Source organism: Haliotis rubra, unplaced genomic scaffold, assembly GCF_003918875.1.
Source record: "Haliotis rubra isolate DU_JTF1 unplaced genomic scaffold, ASM391887v1 Scf177, whole genome shotgun sequence".
Classification (NCBI taxonomy): Eukaryota; Metazoa; Mollusca; class Gastropoda; order Lepetellida; family Haliotidae; genus Haliotis; species Haliotis rubra.
Window position 1 is genome coordinate 899880 of NW_025765747.1, and position 24964 is coordinate 924843.

The 24964-nt window shown below is 42.5% G+C and overlaps 1 protein-coding gene across 1 annotated transcript in view; it reads right to left on the reverse strand.

Moving 5' to 3' along the window:
* LOC124273147 (ATP-dependent RNA helicase DHX8-like) overlaps positions 1–24964 on the reverse strand; it is a 43056-nt gene that overhangs the window by 10012 nt on the left and 8080 nt on the right. The window contains 12 exon segments of the mRNA XM_046708364.1: positions 789–974; positions 2617–2811; positions 3046–3227; positions 4081–4228; positions 7467–7564; positions 12037–12322; positions 12734–12844; positions 22808–22906; positions 23218–23415; positions 23417–23456; positions 23699–23764; positions 24127–24299. Of these exon segments, the coding sequence (XP_046564320.1) occupies positions 789–974; positions 2617–2811; positions 3046–3227; positions 4081–4228; positions 7467–7564; positions 12037–12322; positions 12734–12844; positions 22808–22906; positions 23218–23415; positions 23417–23456; positions 23699–23764; positions 24127–24299 (1782 nt within the window).

Here is a 24964-nt window from a genome sequence, read left to right on the forward strand (position 1 = left end):
TCCCCTCTTCACACCCTCAACCCATGCATGTGGCCAACTGAGACTAGGGTACTCCCCTCTTCACACCCTCAACCCATGCATGTGGCCAACTGAGACTAGGGTACTCCCCTCTTCACACCCTCAACCCATGCATGTGGCCAACTGAGACTAGGGGACTCCCCTCTTCACACCCTCAACCCATGCATGTGGCCAACTGAGACTAGGGTACTCCCCTCTTCACACCCTCAACCCATGCACACTGAGACTAGGGTACTCCCCTCTTCACCCTCAACCCCTGAGACTAGGGTACTCCCCTCTTCACACCCTCAACCCATGCATGTGGCCAACTGAGACTAGGGTACTCCCCTCTTCACACCCTCAACCCACTCCCCTTCACACCCTCAACCCATGCATGTGGCCAACTGAGACTGGGGTACTCCCCTCTTCACACCCTCAACCCATGCATGTGGCCAACTGAGACTGGGGGACTCCCATCTTCACCTCCAGAACACAGACTTGGGATAATTATAAACTTAATTTGTTTCCTCTGCTCAACAAAGTCAGTCATCCCATAATCTTCACAAACTCTGAATTCACATGCCCAATTATCACTGTACAATTTCTTCAAAAAACCCATAAAAAGGCAAGTGTAATTTGGATTGTGTAACTGTAAGCCAATCAGCTAACCTGACAAATGTTACAAGTTATTGTTTATCGTGTCACAACCTCACTTTCAAGGTTGTAACAGTGTATAACTACAGCCCTTGCCGCTGACTGAGCTTCCCATGATTCTGGTACTGGCCACTTACTGCTTTCAGAAGTCCAAACAGGACATCTGTATGGATAGTTCTCTCGTGGGCTTCGTCCAACATGATGATGGAGTACTGAACAAGGTCAGGGTCAATGAGACACTCTCGCAGCAGCATACCGTCTGTCATGTACTTGATCTTCGTCTCGGGGCTAGTGCAGTCCTCGAAACGTATGGTGTAGCCGACCTGTACAAAAACAGACAGGACAAGTTAACAGTTGAGTCCCACCGACTACCGCTGATACAGATAATACATAGTCAAATCGGCAGTTTGTTTGCTGTTTAACAAGCTCTTGCCAATATTCCAGCTGTATGACAGAAGTCTCTAAATACAGCTTGTTCAGCTTGACCTGAGCTACTCTACATATGCATGACCCGGGAGGTCAAATGGCACAAACAGCAGGCCGAGTTAACTTCATTAAATAGGGGAGCAGAGAATGTTATTAATGCCTAAAAGCCTGAATCGGAAACATTAAACCATCTGTAGCTTCGTTTTTAAAGAAAGTTAGGACATTGGTGACGATTTCTCGACACTGAGATGTCAAACGGCGACCTTGTTTTGGCTGTTCAGACATGTTGACAATCAACTGACAAAGGTGCACCCCTTCACAATAATAGACCCAGCCAGTTGTTACACGGTCACGCAATGCATTAGTATTCACTTGATCAGGTCGAGTTGAACAAGCTGTAAATAAGTGCAGACCAGACAATCCAGTGATTGGTATCAAGAGCAAGAATCTACAAATTTGTTGTACAATTACATGCTTCAACCAAAGGAGCAAGTCTGACAACACTATCTCATTAATTGCCTTTCATAACAAGCATGGATAGTTGAAGAACCTTAATTCTGGACTTTCGTTGGCTAGACTGTACCAAGATGATTTCATGTAGTCCGTTTGGGTTCAAATGAGAACGACAAATGATTAAATAACTCGAAATTGGGATAAGTGCACAAAACATAAATAAGACACATGGTCCTGAAACCTCTGTACCCAACAGGATCTGAAATCTTACCTTTTTTTTCCTTCTTTGAGTGGAATTTTAGAAGTTGGGAAGTACAATATAGAACACACTTTATGAATAACAACTTTTTATTCGTGAGTGCGACGTTTCGATACAGATTCTTGTACCGTTGTCAAGCATAATGGAACGTGAAGAAGGGGGAAGTATATATATGCTGGATGTATGCTTTTTTTTATCGATCACGCTTCACACCGGGATTGACAGATGTTTGATGGAACAGCGCCTGACAAGCTGGCGTCATCGCGGCTGATCTGAATGTGTGATGGTGCTGTTCCATCAGCCACTTGTCACCCCTAGGTGTGAAACGTGAAAATAGCACAATATTACATGATGGTTTCTTAAACATTTTTTTCCGTAATCGATCATAAAACGTCACAGATTTCAGATCCTGTTGGGTACAGAGGTTTCAGGACCATGTGTGTTTATGTTTCGTGCACTTATCCCAATTTTGTGCTATTTCATCATTTGACATTCTCATTTGAACCCAAACGGACTGTAGTAGTGATGTTACGATAATGAGAGTATACTGCTTGTACATGCCAAGTCTGCTGAATCAAATGTCTCTCATAAATGTGCAGCAATTTACTTCTGATCTCCAACATTTTGATGGAAACCATAGCTGGAGATTTCTGCTAATCACATACTTCAAGACAAAGTCATGAAAATCTAAGGAAAGATCTGCAATACTGCCTCTAGAATACAGAACATATTTATTCAACAGGGATGATAATGTCAGCACTAATTATTATTTATAAACTGGTCTAAGACTCTATAAACATGCATGTCTGAAGATGCAGATCACTGACCTCCTGCCCGAGACGGCAACCGAACTCCTCCGACACTCTCTTGGCCACGGACATGGCTGCCACTCTCCTGGGCTGTGTACAGCCAATCTTCCCCCGCGTGGTGTAACCCACTTCCGCCAGGTACTGGGTGATCTGAGTTGTCTTCCCTGACCCAGTCTCACCAATTACGATCAGTATCTGGTTGTCATTGACTGCCTGCAGAGAAGTTACATCAGTTAATTTCAAAATACTTTGATTGAGCCTGGACCACACGATCCTGTGATCGACAGAGTGAACAATAATTGACACAGAAAGATGACATGCTATCGAGTCAGAGCCTGACCACCCAAACCATTAAGTCTCTTCTCCTGTGATTACAACAATAGGAGAACATCCCCATATATTCAGCTGGTTATTGCAATTCAGTGCATAATCATATATGTGACTTACCTTGGAGAGTTGGTCCTTCAGTTTGAAGATGGGCAGACCCTGGCGCTGTTCCAGGAGGGACTTCTTCTCCTTCTTGCCGTACGATGCCTTCGCGCCCCCTGTGATGTGCTTCTTCCACTCAGGGACATCATTCGGCGCCATCCCGACACCACGCATGTTCGCAGCCAACTTACGTCCATCACCTGCACACGCATTTAAAATCAATCCACCATCTTCAAGTTAGGTGTATCAAGGCCTGAATCTTGTCTTTAAAGCTTGTCTCATAAAGGCGAGAACAGAAAGTATATTAAGAAAAGTTGCACCTGCTTTGTAAAGATACCTAAGAGGAAACCTTTCGTTTGATAAGGACCCAAGTAACAACAAACGGGCTTCACACATTGAGGAATCAAACCAGGGTCTTCAACGTGACGAGTAGATCTTTAAACCTTACGCTACGCAGCCGCTCCAAATAATAAATAAACTTACACTGACAACAATGTCATTATTTGCAACTTTTCATAACTCTAACATATGTTACCGGTATATTTGGGATTACACGTTCTCAGTAAAGTACAGATTCTAGTACTTTGTTGGGTTGAGTCCAATCCAGGATTCAACCCACATCCTCAGAGTCAGGCCTCTAATTGCCAGCACACAAAGTCAGCCATCTAACCCACCCAGCCACCACAACTTCCAGTTTGTCAAGATACCTAAGCGTGCTGGCGATTAGGTGCCTGACTCTGAGGGTGTGAATTCGAATCCCGGATGGGACTCAACCCAACAAAGTACTAGAATATGTCAAATGTTACATTTGACCACTTTCTAAATCGCATTGTACATTTATTTTCATAGCTACTTCTTGTCCCTTCATAAGGTAAATATTGAATCAATCATGTCGTTATCCATAAAGTTTCATGTTCTTCCAGCTTCTGAAAACCTGGCAAACATACCTGTCATAATATGTAAGGAAAAATGTTTTTGGAGAGAGCTTCTAAACATCTTTCAAAAACACACTTAAAAAGCAGATCAAGAAAGGAGAACAAAACAGTGTCGTACTTTCAGGCATAGGATCGATCCAGTGGTTGTTGAGTCCTGCTGGGACAGAGTCCATCTCTGCTTCTCGCTGCGCCTGCTTCAACTCCCTCCGCTCCTTCTGCAGCGCACTCTGCATCATGGCCGACTGCGCCAGTGAACCATCAGGATTCTGAAAGTTGACATATGTCATAAATGAATCTGCATTTCACCAACTTTTGCTTATTTATAATTGTAACAACTATTTCAGAAAAGGGTTTGGTGTATGGCGCCCATTCAGCAATACTCCAGCATCATGACAACTAGCTGTGAATACTAGAATCATCAACGGTATTCTACAGATTGATACTCCAGCATCATGACAGCTACCTGTGAATACTAGATCCACCAACGGTATTCCAGAGATTGATACTCCATTGACAGCTAGCTGTGAATACTAGAATCATCAACGGTATACCAGAGATTGATACTCCAGCATCATGACAGCTAGCTGTGAATACTAGAATCATCAACGGTATACCAGAGATTGATACTCCAGCATCATGACAGCTAGCTGTGAATACTAGAATCATCAACGGTATACCAGAGATTGATACTCCAGCATCATGACAGCTAGCTGTGAATACTAGAATCGTCAACGGTATTCCAGAGACTGATACTCCAGCATCATGACAGCTAGCTGTGAATACTAGAATCATCAACGGTATTCCAGAGATAGATACTCCAGCATCATGACAGCTAGCTGTGAATACTAGAATCATCAACGGTATTCCAGAGATTGATACTCCATTGACAGCTAGCTGTGAATACTAGAATCGTCAACGGTATTCCAGAGATTGATACTCCAGCATCATGACAGCTAGCTGTGAATACTAGAATCGTCAACGGTATTCCAGAGATTGATACTCCAGCATCATGACAGCTAGCTGTGAATACTAGAATCGTCAACAGTATTCCAGAGACTGATACTCCAGCATCATGACAGCTAGCTGTGAATACTAGAATCGTCAACGGTATTCCAGAGATTGATACTCCAGCATCATGACAGCTAGCTGTGAATACTAGAATCGTCAACAGTATTCCAGAGATTGATACTCCAGCATCATGACAGCTAGCTGTGAATACTAGAATCATCAACGGTATTCCAGAGATTGATACTCAGCATCATGACAGCTAGCTGTGAATACTAGAATCATCAACGGTATTCCAGAGATTGATACTCCAGCATCATGACAGCTAGCTGTGAATACTAGAATCGTCAACAGTATTCCAGAGATTGATACTCCATTGACAGCTAGCTGACAGCTAGCTGTGAATACTAGAATCATCAACGGTATTCCAGAGATTGATACTCCAGCATCATGAGCTAGCTGTGAATACTAGCATCAACGGTATTCCAGAGATTGATACTCCAGCATCATGACAGCTAGCTGTGAATACTAGAATCGTCAACGGTATTCCAGAGATTGATACTCCAGCATCATGACAGCTAGCTGTGAATACTAGAATCATCAAGCGGTATTCCAGAGATTGATACTCCAGCATCATGACAGCTAGCTGTGAATACTAGAATCATCAACGGTATTCCAGAGATTGATACTCCAGCATCATGACAGCTAGCTAGGCAGAGATTGATAGCATCAATGACAGCTAGCTGTGAATACTAGAATCATCAACGGTATTCCAGAGATTGATACTCAGCATCATGACAGCTAGCTGTGAATACTAGAATCATCAACTGTATTCCAGAGATTGATACTCCAGCATCATGACAATACTAGAATCATCAACGGTATTCCAGAGATTGATACTCCAGCATCATGACAGCTAGCTGTGAATACTAGAATCATCAACGGTATTCCAGAGATTGATACTCCAGCATCATGACAGCTAGCTGTGAATACTAGAATCATCAACGGTATTCCAGAGATTGATACTCCAGCATCATGACAGCTAGCTGTGAATACTAGAATCACAGTCAACGGTATTCCAGAGATTGATACTCCAGCATCATGACAGCTAGCTGTGAATACTAGAATCATCAACGGTATTCCTGAGATTGATACTCCAGCATCATGACAGCTAGCTGTGAATACTAGAATCAGCTCAACAGTATTCCAGAGATTGATACTCCAGCATCATGACAGCTAGCTGTGAATACTAGAATCATCAATCGTCAACGGTATTCCAGAGATTGATACTCCATTGACAGCTAGCTGTGAATACTAGAATCGTCAACAGTATTCCAGAGATTGATACTCCAGCATCATGACATCTAGCTGTGAATACTAGAATCGTCAAAGATTGTATTCTAGCTGTGAATACTAGAATCGTCAAGATTGATTACTCATCATGACAGCAAAGGTATTAGATTGATACTCCAGCAATGACAGCTAGCTCATTGAATACTAGAATCAGAATACTAGAATCGTCAACGGTATTCCAGAGATTGATACTCCAGCATCATGACAGCTAGCTGTGAATACTAGAATCGTCAACGGTATTCCAGAGATTGATACTCCAATGACAGCTACCTGTGAATACTAGAATCGTCAACGGTATTCCTGAGATTGATACTCCAGCATCATGACAGCTAGCTGTGAATACTAGAATCGTCAACGGTATTCCAGAGATTGATACTCCATTGACAGCTAGCTCGAATACTAGAATCGTCAACGGTATTCCAGAGATTGATACTCCAGCATCATGACAGCTAGCTGTGAATACTAGAATCGTCAACGGTGTTCCAGAGATTGATACTCCATTGACAGCTAGCTGTGAATACTAGAATCGTCAACAGTATTCCAGAGACTGATACTCCAGCATCATGACAGCTACCTGTGAATACTAGAATCATCAACTGTATTCCAGAGATTGATACTCCAGCATCATGACAGCTAGCTGTGAATACTAGAATCGTCAACGGTATTCCAGAGACTGATACAGGGAGCAACATTCCATCCTGTCAGGGTATTATTACACTGACCAAAATAAATAACTGATTGAGTATGGTTTTACGCAACTTTTTAGCACATTCCAGCAACATCATGGCAGTGGACACCAGAAATGGACTTAACACATTGTACACAAGTAGGGAATCGAACCCAGGCCTTCGACGTGACGAGTGAAGGCTATCCCCCATCCCCGGTCCATTAAGGTAGAAGCAGAATCCACACCAGATTCCCCTCATACTACAAGACGCACTTCACAAGAATCAAACTGAATCATCTGAAATCCATATATATCCTGCTACTATTAGTAATTCTGTAAACAAATAAACAATTGTTGCAATTAGTATCACAGTGTGTACAATGCTGCTGTCGTATTTGTCAAACCAATCAAAACCTGCAGCTTCCTTTCAGAAATGCTCAAAGATATATCGCTCAGTCAAACACAAATTGTGACCCTACCTTGACAATCTTGACTGGACTGAGGTCGACCCAGTGGCGACCATGACCTTGCAGAAAGGGTGGTTCCTCCTCCACCAGCTCCACTTCTACATCCTCATCTGTGGGAGACAATGAGTGAGTGAGTATGGTTTTACGCTGCTTTTAGCAATATCACAGCGGGGGACACCAGAAATGTGCTTCACCATGAGATGATTGAGTGAAAGTATGAGGACAAGAAGGAGGACATACAGTTACACAAAAGCTTCATCACTGTAACTACAAAACAAGTGCCCCTGTAACTACAAAACAAGTGCCCCTGTAACTACAAAACAAGTGTCCCTGTAACTACAAAACAAGTGTCCCTGTAACTACAAAACAAGTGCCCCTGTAACTACAAAACAAGTGCCCCTGTAACTACAAAACAAGTGTCCCTGTAACTACAAAACAAGTGTCCCTGTAACTACAAAACAAGTGTCCCCCTGTAACTACAAAACAAGTGCCCCCTGTAACTACAAAACAAGTACCCCCTGTAACTACAAAACAAGTGCCCCTGTAACTACAAAACAAGTGTCCCTGTAACTATAAAACTACTGTAACTACAAAACAAGTGCCCTGTAACTACAAAACAAGTGTCCCTGTAACTACAAAACAAGTGCCCCCTGTAACTACAAAACAAGTGCCCCTGTAACTACAAAACAAGTGCCCCTGTAACTACAAAACAAGTGCCCCTGTAACTACACTAAACAAGTGCCCCCTGTAACTACAAAACAAGTGCCCCTGTAACTACAAAACAAGTGTCCCTGTAACTACAAAACAAGTGTCCCTGTAACTACTAAACAAGTACCCCTGTAACTACAAAACAAGTGCCCCTGTAACTACAAATCAAGTACCCCTGTAACTACAAAACAAGTACCCCTGTAACTACAAAACAAGTGTCCCTGTAACTACAAAACAAGTGTCCCCTGTAACTACAAAACAAGTGCCCCTGTAACTACAAAACAAGTATTCCCCTACAACTAACTACAAAACAAGTGTCCCTGTAACTACAAAACAAGTGCCCTGTAACTACAAAACAAGTGCCCTGTAACTACAAAACAAGTGTCCCTGTAACTACAAAACAAGTACCCCTGTAACTACAAAACAAGTGCCCCTGTAACTACAAAACAAGAGCCCCTGTAACTACAAACAAGTGCCCCTGTAACTACAAAACAAGTACCCCTGTAACTACAAAACAAGTACCCCTGTAACTACAAAACAAGTACCCCTGTAACTACAAAACAAGTATCCCTGTAACTACAAATCAAGTACCCCTGTAACTACAAAACAAGTGCCCCTGTAACTACAAAACAAGTGTCCCTGTAACTACAAAACAAGTACCCCTGTAACTACAAAACAAGTGCCCCTGTAACTACAAAACAAGTGCCCCTGTAACTACAAAACAAGAGCCCCTGTAACTACTAAACAAGTGTCCCTGTAACTATAAAACAAGTACCCTGAAACTACTAAACAAGTGCCCCTGTAACTATAAAACAAGTACCCTGAAACTACTAAACAAGTGCCCCTGTAACTACAAAACAAGTGCCCCTGTAACTACAAAACAAGTGTCCCTGTAACTACAAAACAAAGCTGTAACTACCCCTGTAACTACTAAACAAGTACCCCTGTAACTATAAAACAAGTTGCCCCTGTAACTACTAAACAAGTGCCCCCTGTAACTATAAAACAAGTGCCCCTGTAACTACAAAACAAGTAATTCCTGTAACTATAAAACAAGAGCCCCTGTAACTACAAAACAAGTGCCCCTGTAACTATAAAACAAACAAGTACCCCTGTCACTACTAAACAAGTGTCCCTGTAACTACAAAACAAGTGTCCCTGTAACTACAAAACAAGTACCCCTGTAACTACAAAACAAGTGTCCCTGTAACTACAAAAACAAGTGCCCCTGTAACTACAAAACAAGTGCCCCCCTGTAACTACAAAACAAGTAATCCCCTGTAACTACAAACAAGTACCCCTGTAACTACAAAACAAGTGTCCCTGTAACTACAAAACAAGTGCCCCCTGTAACTACAAAACAAGTGCCCCTGTAACTAACAAGTGTCCCTGTAACTACAAAACAAGTGTTCCCTGTAACTACAAAACAAGTGCCCCTGTAACTACTAAACAAGTGCCCCTGTAACTACAAACAAGTGCCCTGTAACTACAAAACAAGTACCCCTGTAACTACAAAACAAGTATCCCTGTAACTACAAAACAAGTGCCCCTGTAACTACTAAACAAGTGCCCCTGTAACTACAAAACAAGTACCCCTGTAACTACAAACTGTCCCTGTAAACACAACAAGCCCCTGTAACTACAAAACAAGTGCCCCTGTAACTACAAAACAAGTGCCCCTGTAACTACAAAACAAGTGTCCCTGTAACTACAAAACAAGTACCCCTGTAACTACAAAACAAGTATCCCTGTAACTACAAATCAAGTACCCCTGTAACTACAAAACAAAGTCCCCTGTAACTACAAAACAAGTGTCCCTGTAACTACAAAACAAGTACCCCTGTAACTACAAAACAAGTGCCCTGTGTACAAAACTACAAAACAAGTATCCCTGTAACTACAAAACAAGTTGCCCTGTAACTACAAAACAAGTACCCCTGTAACTACAAAACAAGTGCCCCTGTAACTACAAAACAAGGTGCCCCTGTAACTACTAAAACAAGTACCCCTGTAACTACAAACAAGTGCCCCCTGTAACTACAAAACAAGTGTCCCTGTAACTACAAAACAAGTACCCCTGTAACTACAAAACAAGTGCCCCTGTAACTACAAAACAAGTGCCCCTGTAACTACAAAACAAGTGCCCCTGTAACTACAAAACAAGTGTCCCTGTAACTACAAAACAAGTACCCCTGTAACTACTAAACAAGTGCCCTGTAACTACTACAAAACAAGTGCCCCCTGTAACTACTAAACAAGTGCCCTGTAACTATAAAACAAGTGCCCTGTAACTACTAAACAAGTATCCCTGTAACTACAAAACAAGTGCCCCTGTAACTACTAAACAAGTGTCCCTGTAACTATAAAACAAGTGCCCCTGTAACTACAAAACAAGTGCCCCTGTAACTACAAAACAAGTATCCCTGTAACTACAAAACAAGTGCCCCTGTAACTACAAAACAAGTGCCCCTGTAACTACAAAACAAGTGCCCCTGTAACTACTAAACAAGTATCCCTGTAACTACAAAACAAGTGCCCCTGTAACTACAAAACAAGTGCCCCTGTAACTACAAAAAACAAGTACCTCTCTAGCTACTAAACAAGTGCCCTGTAACTACAAAACAAGTGCCCCTGTAACTACAAACAAGTGTCCCTGTAACTACAAAAAAAACAAGTATCCCTGTAACTACAAAACAAGTGCCCCTGTAACTACTAAACAAGTGCCCCTGTAACTACAAAACAAGTATCCCTGTAACTACAAAACAAGTGCCCCTGTAACTACAAAACAAGTATCCCTGTAACTACAAAACAAGTACCCCTGTGGCTACTACACAAGTACCCCTGTAACTACAAAACTAGTGCCCCTGTAACTACAAACACGTGTCCCTGTAACTACAAAACAAGTGTCCCTGTAACTACAAAACAAGTGCCCCTGTACTAAACAAGTGCCCCTGTAACTACAAACAAGTATCCCTGTAACTACAAAACAAGTGCCCTGTAACTACAAAACAAGTATCCCTGTAACTACAAAACAAGTGCCCCTGTAACTACTAAACAAGTGCCCCTGTAACTACACAACAAGTATCCCTGTAACTACAAAAACAAGTGTCCCTGTAACTACAAAACAAGTATCCCTGTAACTACAAAACAAGTACCCCTGTAACTACTACAAAACAAGTGTCCCTGTAACTACAAAACAAGTGTCCCTGTAACTACAAAACAAGTGTCCCTGTAACTACAAAACAAGTGCCCCTGTAACTACAAAACAAGTGTCCCTGTAACTACAAAACAAGTGTCCCTGTAACTACAAAACAAGAGCCCCTGTAACTACTAAACAAGTGCCCCTGTAACTATAAAACAAGTACCCCTGAAACTACTAAACAAGTGCCCCTGTAACTACAAAACAAGTGCCCCTGTAACTACAAAACAAGTGTCCCTGTAACTACAAAACAAGTGTCCCTGTAACTACAAAACAAGTGCCCCTGTAACTACTAAAACAAGTGCCCCTGTAACTACTAAACAAGTGCCCCTGTAACTACAAAACAAGTGCCCTGTAACTACAAAACAAGTGCCCCTGTAACTACAAAACAAGTATCCCTGTAACTACAAAACAAGTGCCCCTGTAACTACAAAACAAGTGCCCCTGTAACTACAAAACAAGTGCCCCTGTAACTACAAAACAAGTAACCCTGTAACTACAAAACAAGTGCCCTGTAACTACAAAACAAGTGCCCCTGTAACTACAAAACAAGTACCCCTGTAACTACAAAACAAGTACCCCTGTAACTACAAAACAAGTGCCCCTGTAACTACAAAACAAGTGCCCCTGTAACTACACAGCAAGTGCCCCTGTAACAACGAAACACTTCCCCACCTGAGTCATCCTCCTTCGGCAGCAGTCCGACTTCATCATCAAAGTCCGGAAGCTGTGACTTGTCAATACAGCTAGCAGCTATCATTTGTTTGATCTCCCACCGTTCTGGGGACGAGATACGCTTGAATGTCTTTCTGTCTGTGGTGAGGTCGTCGTTCTCGGGAGCATCCACCAGAGGTATTGTGGACGGCCTGTCAGGGTTGCGAGCCTCGATGTCATCTCCTCCAACATCGATGTTGCGGCTCCTGGTTGGGTTGAGGTCCTCTCCTGTATCCTGGTCCACATCCTGAGTGAGATAGAAGTCAGTGATGTTAACCTAAGCATTAGTATATCCTCTGCACCTGGAAATTTATAAAGCACCTGTTTCCACACACATGTGCATGCTCAAAGCGCTAACACATTATTACCCCGGATAACCCAAGCTGCCTGTTAGGACTTAGAAGGTTATAGTCACAGGGTACCCATTTTCTGCTGGGTGAACAGAGGCAATTTTTAACAAACTCACTTGCCTAAGGTGAGACGACATGTATCACATGTGCTTCAGTGTGGGGCAGGACTAAATCCTAGAATCTCTCAGGAGTCAAGCCGTCACCCATACTTGGCTTGTCATCAGTGAAATACAAGTTCCACTAAATCATATCATTTGATATTTCAGATTTGGGAAGATGCCACAGTGTGGCTCCAGCTTGGTGCCTACCTTCATGGACAGGCTGGTCTTGTTGCCAGTAAAGGACAGCACCTTGACCATCACCTTCTGGCCACGACTGACCACATCGCTGACGTTGGTCACTCTCCCCTCTCGCCGGAGCTGTCAGAATGCAAGAACATCACGAAAATAAAAGCATTGAACAATTACATTCAACAGAAAAGTGATATGCAGAATAAGTGCTCTATTCCTCATTTCAGTCATAATAATGCTTTGTGTGAAAGAGTGAAAGACAGCCTTAAAAAAACAGTAGTGATTGTTATCGGAATTCCTTTTTATATTCATTCAAATCAATGAAATAATAATCCATATTTTCATATGTACCACAATATATTTCATGTGTTCCTTCACCTGTAATTTGTTATGAGCTCGAATAAAAATGGACCATACACCAGACATCCCTCACACATTTCCTACCACTTTGTAGCCCTCTACCATTTTGTCCGATGCTATGATCATTACCCATGCTATGATCATTACCCATGCTATGATCATTACCCATGCACAGCAGTCAGACATGTAATATACAGGAAACTGGCCATGAATAGTTACACTTTTTCAATCACAGCAATCAGTAGCTAATTTTTTAATTTCGAAATTTCAGCTGAACCTGTCACTTACGTAAATTTCCACACAAGACGAAACGATACATCGTTTCGAAAAACACAGTATATTGGTATTTAACAAAGGTACCATGATACACAGTTATCAATATTTTACATCATGATGTACAGTGATACAGTGCACCTCTACAAGCCCACAGTCTCTGGGTTGTTCCTTAAGCACATGCTTTCCTTTACATCTTCTGTTCATTGGTTGACTTCAGATGGTTCTAAACTATTTTCCCATGTCATATCAAAACAGACAGTTGGTAAACTTTAGGGCTGTGCAATATTACCGGTAAACTGGTATATACCCATACAGTATCTCGCAATATGATTATCGCGATATGGTTCAGATTCTGCAATATATCGGGTCATCAAGAGTTAGTTCCCTTTGCATTATCTGCATTTGATTTCCAAGCAAAAAAATGTGCTCTAAAAGTGCCAAATATACTTTTATTTCTGTTGGTTTCATGTAACATTTTTACAAGTGGGAGTATCTTTATAAGTGGCTCCAAAAGTGCCAAATATTTTACCAAATGCGTTACTTTTTGTGGGTTTGAATGGTTTCATATGTGACATTTTGGAGGAATTAAGCACAGTGTATGATCCCATTCAGTGCAAACCGAATATAGTGTGCTGTACGCTCGTGCTTTGGTTCATAGATATGTTGATCAAAAACGTGTATTTAAAGACTCAGTACAGTATAATTGTACATGCAAATAGGTTGCGCTACAACATTAGATAACTCGATATAACAGTTAAGTAATTATTAGCTTAGATATTTGTATGTTAATGAAAACACAATTTTTTTCACCTCTTGAGCATCAGGCCAAATTTGACGAACTTGTGCGCTTTCGCTTTTACTCACATATACCATCATGTTAGCCAAAAGAGCTACCAGTATTCTATTCGTAATAGATACTACAATGTTTGTGTGAATTTTCATGTTTTCAAAGTAGTTTAGTTATGACGACATCAATGAATTCACTGGCAACAATGCAGCATCACTCTACTGGATTATAGCCGAAACTCGAACAAACCTGTAGAGGTTTCTGATTCTTTCAAAAGAGTCCTCCTTGGGGTACTTATAAGCATTTAAATGTCAAATTTAAATCCTACGACAGTTGTAACAATACTTTAATAAAAATATTTACAAAACAAAAACTCGTGTTTGTCTTGTGAGACCACCCCTACAGGACCCCGTAGGGCCCCTTACAGCCAAGAGCAGATAACTCTGGCTGCTTACCTCGTACCTCACTTTTCATGCTAAACGTATCAGACAGAATGAGGGGAGGACTCAGAAACCTCTACAGGTTGGTTCGATTCTTTTTCAAAAGAACTCCTTGGGGTACTTATAAGCATAAGACAGACTCCCAATGATTGTGAGTCGGGAGTGGTATTCTGTCTGGCAACACTAAACCCGTGGTGGAGTTAGATCTACGACTGAATCGGAGATAGAAAAACACACGTACCTAGTCACCTGACCGCTGATGTCACTCAGGCAGGGGCGTGGCTAGGGCGGGAAATAGAGAGCCCAGACTTATATTTCGATTGGCTCAAATCTAGAATGACATAAACCCCACCCCCAACCATTACAATGGAAAGGAATGTATGGGTACATGCCGAAACAACTCCCAACCTTAAGAGCCTGAACCAGCGAAGCCTGGTGAGAGGTATAAGGGTAGGGAGAGCGTAAAACGATTAAAAGCCAAAAACACCGGGGTCGAGCCAATAAGTACTGCAAACTTATGGCTCGAATGCACCCCTCCTGTTTGGAAGAGGGCTTGCCGGGACCTCGATAAAACCCAGATAAATTATTAGCCTCGCTAAAAACTTTCTGAGGAAAACGAACAAGGACAAACACCATTGTACCAAAAGCAGAAAAAAAAACCACCTAACGCTCTCGGCGCGAGGTAGGTACGTGTAGACCACCATCACCCAAAGTACTGACTAACACAGATTCCCAAATACCGAAGTCTCGGAAGAGGGAAGAGGGAAAAGCTGTCAGCATATAAAAATCCCCTGAATAGCGAAATGCGTAGCCGAACATGTGTTGGCTCACTATTACGCGTACCTGGTCACGTGACATGCGGCTCGAAGAGAGGCATTCCAAACAGTGACCCATGGGGGGTTTGTACCCATTTCCGTCGTACATGTTAATAGCACCTGACTGGTTATAGCATTCAAAACCTGCCCCGCCCTCTCTTTAGGTGAAGAGGATGGAAGGGACAACTGTACACCCAAAGCCGACCCAACCCGAAAGGGTGGCAAGGCTGATACGATGTGGTGATATGAACCATATCAAGATTGAACACAGAACTGATACCAATGACTAGTTACTCACTTGGTCAGGGTGGCAGGACACTCCCCACCTGAGAGACGAAAGACTGAACCGAACACGATCCTTAGAATGCGTGTTGCTAGCAGACTCCCCAGTCTTCCCGCCACCAAACAGAACACATGGGTACCCGTACGGATCCCTTTCGTTCGTTTGTTATAGTCACTCTAATGGGTGAGCACTTGAAAGATCGGTCCCTGATGTGGAAGGCTGGGTAAATGGTGGAAGTTCAATATGAGCTGTCACCTGGAAAGCAATATCGATCTGAAAGTGGTAGGTATCCAGGAGGCGAATACGGACATGATCAGTATGAAATACTGTCAGTGTTGGGTCAGTGCATATCGCATGGATGTCCCCGACCCTTCTACCAGAGCTCACCACCACAAGTAAAGCTGTCTTCCACGTCAACAATGAAGTGAGAGAGATGATTTTCTTGAAAAGTCAGGACCAGACACGAAGTGCTGTATGAGAGGGTGCTGCCTAGGCAGTGCGCCTTTGAAAGGGGTGTGAAACGTGGAAATAACCAAGGAGTACAAAAGGCTCTCAACCAAAACAGGGTAATAGTAACTCCAATATCCGAACTAAATCCGCAGAATAGGGATTCTGAAATCTCCCTATCTGCTTACCAGCGTACCCCACCTATCAACATACGAAATGGGGGTCGAATCCCACCTCGAAGGAAGACCTGTGTCTGCAACAGCTGCAGGAATCCCGCATGTATGGAGGTTAGACCCGACAGAGGCCAAGCCACCAAAGAATCCGAGGATTTGGGAGTGACGTCCCATTCAGAGTGAGAACGTCTGACCTTAAAGGTAATTCGAAACCCTGCATGCTGGATCGAACTCCAAACTGACTGCTGTCAATTCCAGCACATGGATGACCACAGGTCTCCCAGAACATGTATCTGTCTGGACGGAGAGCGACGGCGTCTGCCCACCACTGCAAATGAGGAATCAAGCACTCTGGTGTCTCGAGAAAACTCTCGTAGCCCTATGAGTGAGACCCCAGCTGCTATAGCTTGCTGCATGGGTCTCATCCTCAAATTTGCATCACCCCCAAGAAAGACCGGATCCTGCTCTGAGACGAGGTCCAACTTCTTGAGATTGACAATTCAGCCCAGTTTGTTAAGAGTGACCAACACAGATCGTGAGGTTTCTAGACTCAACTGATATTCTAGAACCCTGATGAGCCTAGGTACGGGTAACAACACCGGCACTGCTATCTGGCTATCTGAGCTTGAATAAACCTCAAATTGCTGAACACCCATGGAAGGCCTAAGGGAAGCACACGAAACTGGTAGCACCTCCCACCAAAAAAGAATTCTTGAAATCGGGGTGCACTGGACACTTCTACCGGGATTTACGGCAGAATACAGTAAACCCCTGCAGCCGGCAACATAATGTTTGCCGGTCCCGGGGCACCTGAGGGATTAACGAGAAGCCCGACAAACTTCCATATTCCTCGAAATAGTCCCAGGCGTCATAGGCATAAATCCGCATTCATGATTTGGCTGGCACAGCTACAATGCAGTCCCTAGCTAGATAACAGTGGACCTCCATCAGCTGCCGCCCAGAGTCGCCGATGAAGAATCACCGGTGCTCTTTCCCCTGTCCACCAGCTCCCTCTGCTGGGCAGAGGCGCCGAGTGAGCCTAGAGCTGTTAAGGGGAAAGGAGAATGTGAGGCCATGACTCGGATGCCTTGCTGGAAGTAGGCTTACCCCCGGGAGGCGAATTCCAACGGTCCTGGCCCTCGTCGTGGACAACACAGCCGCGATTCTATCTCGCACTTGCCTCAAGGACGAACCTAATCATTGTAAAGTTCAAAGTAGCGAAAAGAGCCGATGCTCAAATCGGCTTGACCACTGTTCGAGCCTGAACCCCGGTTCCGAGGCACATGGGAGTAGCCTGATAAATCAGGGTACCCCAGCACTCAGACAGACCTCAAAGCTTCGAGGTGACCGGCATATCCGGCACATTCGATAGCCTCTTGGTCAAGGCGTCGATAGACATCAGGCCGAGGCCTGAACTACCGGTGCCGTGAATCGGCACCCTACCGGTGCTGAAGCCCAGGTCAGTGCTACTTCCGGGATTCAGAGCATCCATGGAGCAGAAGCTTGGTGGTTCGAGTCCGAACCCCCGAACCCAAGATACGTAGAAGTAGCCTGATGGATCAGGGTTTCCCTGGTACTTTTACCACAAGCGCACTGAGCATACAGTCATACACTGCCTATAGCGCTATATAAACACAAATATATATACATATATGTACTCAGGTCGGTGGTTTGAGTTCGAATCCTGGTCCAGAGACACATGGGAATAGCCTGTCAATACAGGGTTTCCCTGGTGAACACGTGGCAGACCCTGGAACGTCGAGGTCATCGGTACATAATCATATATGTACTCGGGTCGGTCATTCGAGTTTGAACCCCGGTGGCGAGAGACACATGGGAGTAGCCTGACAATGCAGGGTTCCGCTGGTGTACACGGGTAGACCTTAAGTGTCGAGGTGATCGGTAGCTCCGTCACAATCGACAGCCTCTTGGTCAGGGCGTCGACAGACATCAGGCCGAAATGTGAACTACCGGTGCCAGGGATCTGCTCCGTACCAGACCCGAAGCCCAAGTCGGTGCTAGTTCCTAGGTTCAGAGCGTCCCCGAAGCCGAATCTCAAGACCGAACGTTCCCCGGAGGTCTGACCCTTCCCTCCCCAAATTGGCGCGCCAGTGCAATCCCTACCCATAGTCTGGGTACCAATCCCCTCTCCGAGTCTGGACACCGTGTCTGAGAGTGTGCATCGACGATCTCCGCTGCTGCTATAAGAAGAAATCATTCATTAGTAGTGTAGCAACATTGTTTGCGGGGGAGGTGTAGGTGGGGGTGGGATAAAGGGATTTCCTTAGAAACCCTTAATCCAATATCACCCCCGCCTGATGCAGATTAGTGAAAAAACATAAAATCTGCGTGCCTGAAAGAACGCGTGTGAGGCGCAAAAACCCAGGCAAGAAACACAACCTTGGTCACCATGAGGCACGTTGTGTGTATACGTATGTGGAACATCACACAACATAGCAGGAAAAATTAACGCAAGGGCTCTAATTATAACATTCTCGGTGGGCGTGAGCCTCCTCACCAAAACACCAAAGGCATCCTGTTGCGGTAGTGTGGCACTGCATGACACACAGGCCTTAAACTGCAGCAAACAGAACCGTGCCAGTGTTACTAGCAGGGACTGTGAAGCAGCAAACATATAAACACAAGTTAATAGCAATAAATAAAACGCACAGGCGATATTTAAATGCTACCAGCTACAGCCATTTAAATACTAAACATAAAGTAAAGCAGAAATAGGCTAGCCACAAACTGCGTATACATACAATGGAGTAAAATTGAGAGTGATACGAAACGAAATTCGCTGTAAAAAACAAGAATTAAGGCAAGCCTATCATATAATATGCAACCATAATATATGAACTTCCAACTACAGGCTAAAAAGCTATCATGTAGAGAGGAAACCACGACCGTGTGGTCCGACATTTTGCCTGCCACATGGCTGAAAAACAGAGACCCATGGCACAAAGTTACAACAAATGATGAATGAAAATATCCATATGTGAAGTCCATCTAACGCCCGTGCGTAAAGAGAGGAACCATACATACGGTTTGAGAATCTTTAGCACTCATCGTCGATTATAGGAAGAGATAAGACTCTAAGGACACCACTCACGTCTGTTCTAGAGAACGACAGTATGAAAAGTGAGGTACGAGGTAAGCAGCCAGAGTTATCTGCTCTTGGTTGTAGGTGGGCGCTACAGGGTCCTGTAGGGGTGGTCTCACAAGACAAAACGAGTTTTTCGTTTTGTAAATTGTTTTATTAAAATATTGTTAAAACTGTCGTAGGATTTATAATGGACATTTAAATGCTTATATGTACCCCAAGGAGGCTCTCTTTTGGAAAAGAATCTTTGTTTCTCTGTATGGAATACCGCGCGTAATTGAATAACGTCCAGACTGAGAGCTTATTCAAAGGTGCGCGTTATTGATAAATTTGGACACATTCAACGTATGTATATATTGTACTGGTATATCATGTTTTGAGACATATTACGAAAGCATATTCGGAATGTCTCCAATCACAAGTTACAACTTTCAGAAATTTGTCATGTGCAGGAGTTTCTCCAACTCTGAGTTGTCTCAACTGTCTAACGTGACAACTGCAAATCATATTGACATCATGACCCAACGACTTGAACTACTCTTTTTTGTTCGTCTGAACATTCGGTAACCTGTTCTAATTCACGAAATTCCAAACTGTTAAAAAGTTCTTCACAAATTTCCAAAATACGAGCTTCATGTGATACTTAACATTTTCCGATGAGAGTCGGATGCTCCTAAACCCCACATAAATCAACGCCCCTAACTTTCCACCCCTACAAACATTGGTTTTCTTTCCATTAACACACATTTTGTAAGTGTTAACCTGTTTTGGGTCAGTTTTAGCAATCCTGTCCTGCATTTCCAAGAAGGTACAAGTTGGTTGTCTTCAAAAGATCCTTTCATTCTGTCCAGAAATGTCCTATCAGGAACTGCGAAGTTTATTTTGGAATCATTAGGAACATACACACCACTAGGGACTTTTCCCTCTGACACTGTGCCGTGTTTTTCAGCCCAATTCTCCCAAAACACTTTGTAACCTCACTGTATCTCATCAGTACCGTGTTGTGGAGTGAATACCACGATACCACTTCAGAAAACAGCATGAACGCAATATTGTCCAAGGGAAATCAATTTGAAGCAACCAATCGTGTAAAGTTAAGAAACAGATAATCATGCCTGACGTCCTTTAAGTTATTTTAGCCTAGTGGAAGCAATTCTATCATTTCTTTCACGGAACCTCCATCAAAACTCCCACATGCAGGAATAACAATTGTCAACGAGGTCCAAGTGCTAGCTTCATGCAAGAAAATGTTTTTGTATTCCTATCTAGTTCCTCCGTTAACTCATTCATTGACAAGGCTTGCTTCTGGCCAAACACACCCTCCTTCATATCACATTTAGACTTTTTCTTAAGGGGTCTGAATACTTCAGTTTGAAATTTTGGGTTTGAATGGAAATAAATTTGAGATAAGATATTAGAATTTGTATTGTAATTCACTTGATGGGTGATTGATAATACAGTGGTCACTGATAATGTTGAAAGAATATGTCCGAAAATCAGAATAATAGCAAACTGAAGTGTTCATTTTGTCGACCTGTGTTGAATTTAGAAGTAAGAGAAAATGATGCAAAATATATAATTAGGAACTTCAATTATTTAGAAAAGATAACATGAACTAACTAGAAATCGTACAGTGATTTGTTTTGAAAGGGCTATAAACCAGCTGTATTAGCGGCTATCAACTTGTACAGTGATGATGCATAGGTGGGTAACGTTTAACTCTCGTGTAAAGAAACGAATACTCTATGTTAGGAATATTTCACACCATTTGAAAGCTTATTTATCACATATTTCATATGTTGTCAAATTATACCAAGAAACTGCGAAATTAAGGCACATTGTGGCTTTATTTCCAATGTTTTCTGCGAAGGAGCGAAAAAGGCGATGCGCTTTTGATATTTGTAAAAATTTAGAGGGTCATTATTCAAATTAGCAGTGAATTATAGTCTACAAGAGTCAGAAGAAGTGTTTCGGCTCATTTTAGTACTTGAACTATACTCACAGTACCAAAACAGAAAAAATGAGCCTGTGACAATGTTTCCATCAACCAAAGCAATCGCGAACATTATAGCACACTATACCCGGTTTGCATTGTATGAGACCCCACTGTGTTAAGGGATCGCCTCAATAATTTTATGGTTTGGGGGTGATGATGATTTTATGGAGAAGCATGTACAATGTGAATGACCCCCCTAAAATTTATGTACAAAATAAGAGAACACCCTCCCCTATCCCCTGCATGTCATGTACAAAATCAATGACCCTCCCCTTCCCATAATTTCTTAGCTAATTTTAAACATAGTGTTATGTACAAACTTGCTGAACCCTCCCTAAACGTGTGTGTGTACAAAACTGCTGGAATCCCCACCCCCAAAGAACAAAATGGGTGAACCCCCTTATAATCACTGACCATGAAACTTAAGTAATACTATTACTATACTCTTTTCAGTCTAAGTAAACTTAGGCTAAGTATTATTCGTTACACTGCTATACTGAGTCTAACAAAACCTTGTGGAAGGAATTGCATCAGCTGACCTTTTCAATGAACCAATCAGAACACAGCTTACCAAATCACGAAAAGTTGACATTCGCTTTATACCTTTGGAACTTTTACCTCAAAAAGTTTTGTAACCGAACGATTCAGAATGCTATTTTCAGTAAATTATCGCTTCCGAAAGTGATGCACATGGAGTACACCACAATAGTGAGTAAACAGTCGCTGAGAATAGTGTTTTGTCAGTATTCAAGGATGTCAGCTTGCGGAAATATTAGCTAATGATAGCCATGTCAACAGAAACCCAAAAGTGTATATTCTGCAGGTCATATATCTGTGTTTTATGCGGGTTTTCATTTGTTATGAGATCAGTGTTGGCGACCGGGGAAGACAAAATCCATTTTGTAAGTCCAGCCAAACCCTAAATAGTAGCCGTTGTCTGATTGGTTAAATCCGTTTGGCTGTCTCAAGTTTGATTGGACGGTCATAGGTCGCTCAAAGGTTAGCTGATGCGACCTTCTACTAGGTTTTGTTAAACTCAGTATAGCAGTGTAACAAATAATACTGTGCCTAAGTTTACTTAGACTGATACTTTATCATTATGTTCTCAAACCGTGGTTGAAATACCTCAATTAAACATTCCACACTAAGGTTCTATATCATTTTATTTATCTGTAAACCATTGACATACAGCCATGCACAATGAGGACTGGGAGCCTGAAAGTATTGTGTAACAGCAACTAAGAAGATAATGTCGCACACACACAGAGCTATTATGAATTTATGATGTACGGACTTGGGCAGAAACCCTCCATTCAATATATCACAATATATATTGCAATATCTCTTAAATTATTGCAATATATCGCAATATGAGAATCAGGGCAATATCCAGCCCTAGTAAACTATGTTACCTGTGATATGTGTACAAGTCCTTCCCATCTCTTTCTCAGACCTTCCAACTGAACAAAACATCCAAACTGCATGATGGTCGTCACCTTGCCATGGTACACCTGAAGGGAGATAACTCTTCTTAGACTATACCATATATAAAACCTACAAACATGCATGCCATATGCCAGACTTTAATGCTCAAAACATTCACTGATTCAGGTCAAAACTCCAGATGAAATGATACAGAGCATTAAAAAAACAAGGCTCTGCTTTCCCTTTCAGAGAAACAAGTTGCATGCAAGAAGCAGGGACAATATACTGCCTCTAAATTAAACCTCAGCAAGACAACCAACTCTCAATGATTTCTGAATGGCAATTTTATATGCTGATGGATATCAATAGTTAAGTCCTCCGTGAAATCATGGCCTACCTGTCCTACTACTGGCTCCATTGGGATGTCATTGTATTTGTCTTTATCTCTAGTTTTATCTCGATCCCGGTCTCGCTTCTTTGTATCTCGATCTCTGTCTCTGTGTCTATCTCTATCTCTGTCTCGACTCCTGGAGCGGCGACGTCTCTCTCGGCTTCGACTACGAGAACGATGGCGATCACGTGACCTACTCCTGGATCTTCGTCTCTCTCGAGATCGATCTCGGGTCACGTTTTTTTCTGTTGAAGAAAACAAATTTGGGTCAAGTTCAACATATTTTCTCTTCCACTTCCTCTCTTCACTACAAACATAATAACAACAGACTATATATCAAGGATGCATGGTCAGCCACATCACAGGTCACAATGACCTATTGTAAGCAATATCACAGTTCTTCAACTAGGTCAAGGTGACCCAATTCTAACTGTTCCACTGACCTACTCACATGAAGGACACAAATGTATTGTTTATTCGTACTTACTTCTTTTTCTCTCTACTGCGGCTCCGACTTCGGCTCTTTCTCCTTTTCTTTTCTGACTTCTCTGTCCTGTGATAAACACAACACAACTGTGAATGCAGGTATCACTTCCACTCTACCAGCGAGATTAGAAATTAAGATTTTGATGTTTTTGTGATTTAGAAAATGAATAAAGATTAATTTTAACATTACACCAGTAAGAAGCTATCCAGTATTTCCCACCAGAAGGTGGCTACATTACTGATGAGTAGTGACAAGTGTTTCAGCCTCTCCATCCCTCTAAGATGAATCATGTGTAGTTTTATACCGCTAAGATCCCACTGTCTCTAACACAGATGCAACATGTGAACTACAACACTTCTCAGATCCACACACAGAAGATGGCAATCTGACTAAAATGTATTAAGTAGTGTCATAGCCGAGTCCTGTACCTTGTCTCCTCCTTGACCGGCAGCTTGCCCCCGAGTAGCGCCTCCAGCTCGTCCATCATCTGTGACGCCACCTTCTGATCTCCCCCTCTGCCCCAGCCCTTGGCACTTCCCTCCGTATCCACCTCAGTCTTCACTTCTATCTTCTTCATGCTCTCCTCGCCATCCAGCATTTTCTGAAAGAGTACAAGGTGAAAGTTTAGCTGAACTCAAGGTCACGTGACGTTGTTTCAACTCTGACGCAATGGCGAATGAGAAGATTGCTGAAGTTTGATACCATGCATTGGCTGAATACTGAGGATGCTAACAAAGCAGCTGCTGTTATGTGTTTTTGTAGAAAACAGTAAAATAATTTCACCTTAGACCACAGCACCACCTGTGCCCTCTTTGAATATTTAAACACACCCTGCATGCTTCCAGTGAGTGAGCGAGTGAGTTTCAAAAACCATTGATTTGGAATGTTAACCTCAAATCAAAATGACAATATATTGCCAATCTTGTTTATATTTAGCTGTGGGGATGCCCTTCATCTTAATATGCTGGCTAAGAAAATTCCAACAACTGGAACTAAACTTATCTGGTGCTAATCAAAGTATGTCAACATTCATAAACACACGTAGATAGAGCATAAACATAAACAGTTCCTCAGCAGAACCTGAATGGCAAAAACTGACAACATTTATTGAGTTTCTAAACACAAATATCAAGCTCGAGCATACTCAGAGGAACTAAGAACCTCCCAAAACATATATCATATTAACTGCTTGACAGATATTTGTTTCTGGGTTGAAAAAAGTATTAATATTCAGAAAATTATTTTTCAAAAATTTAATTTTCTGGC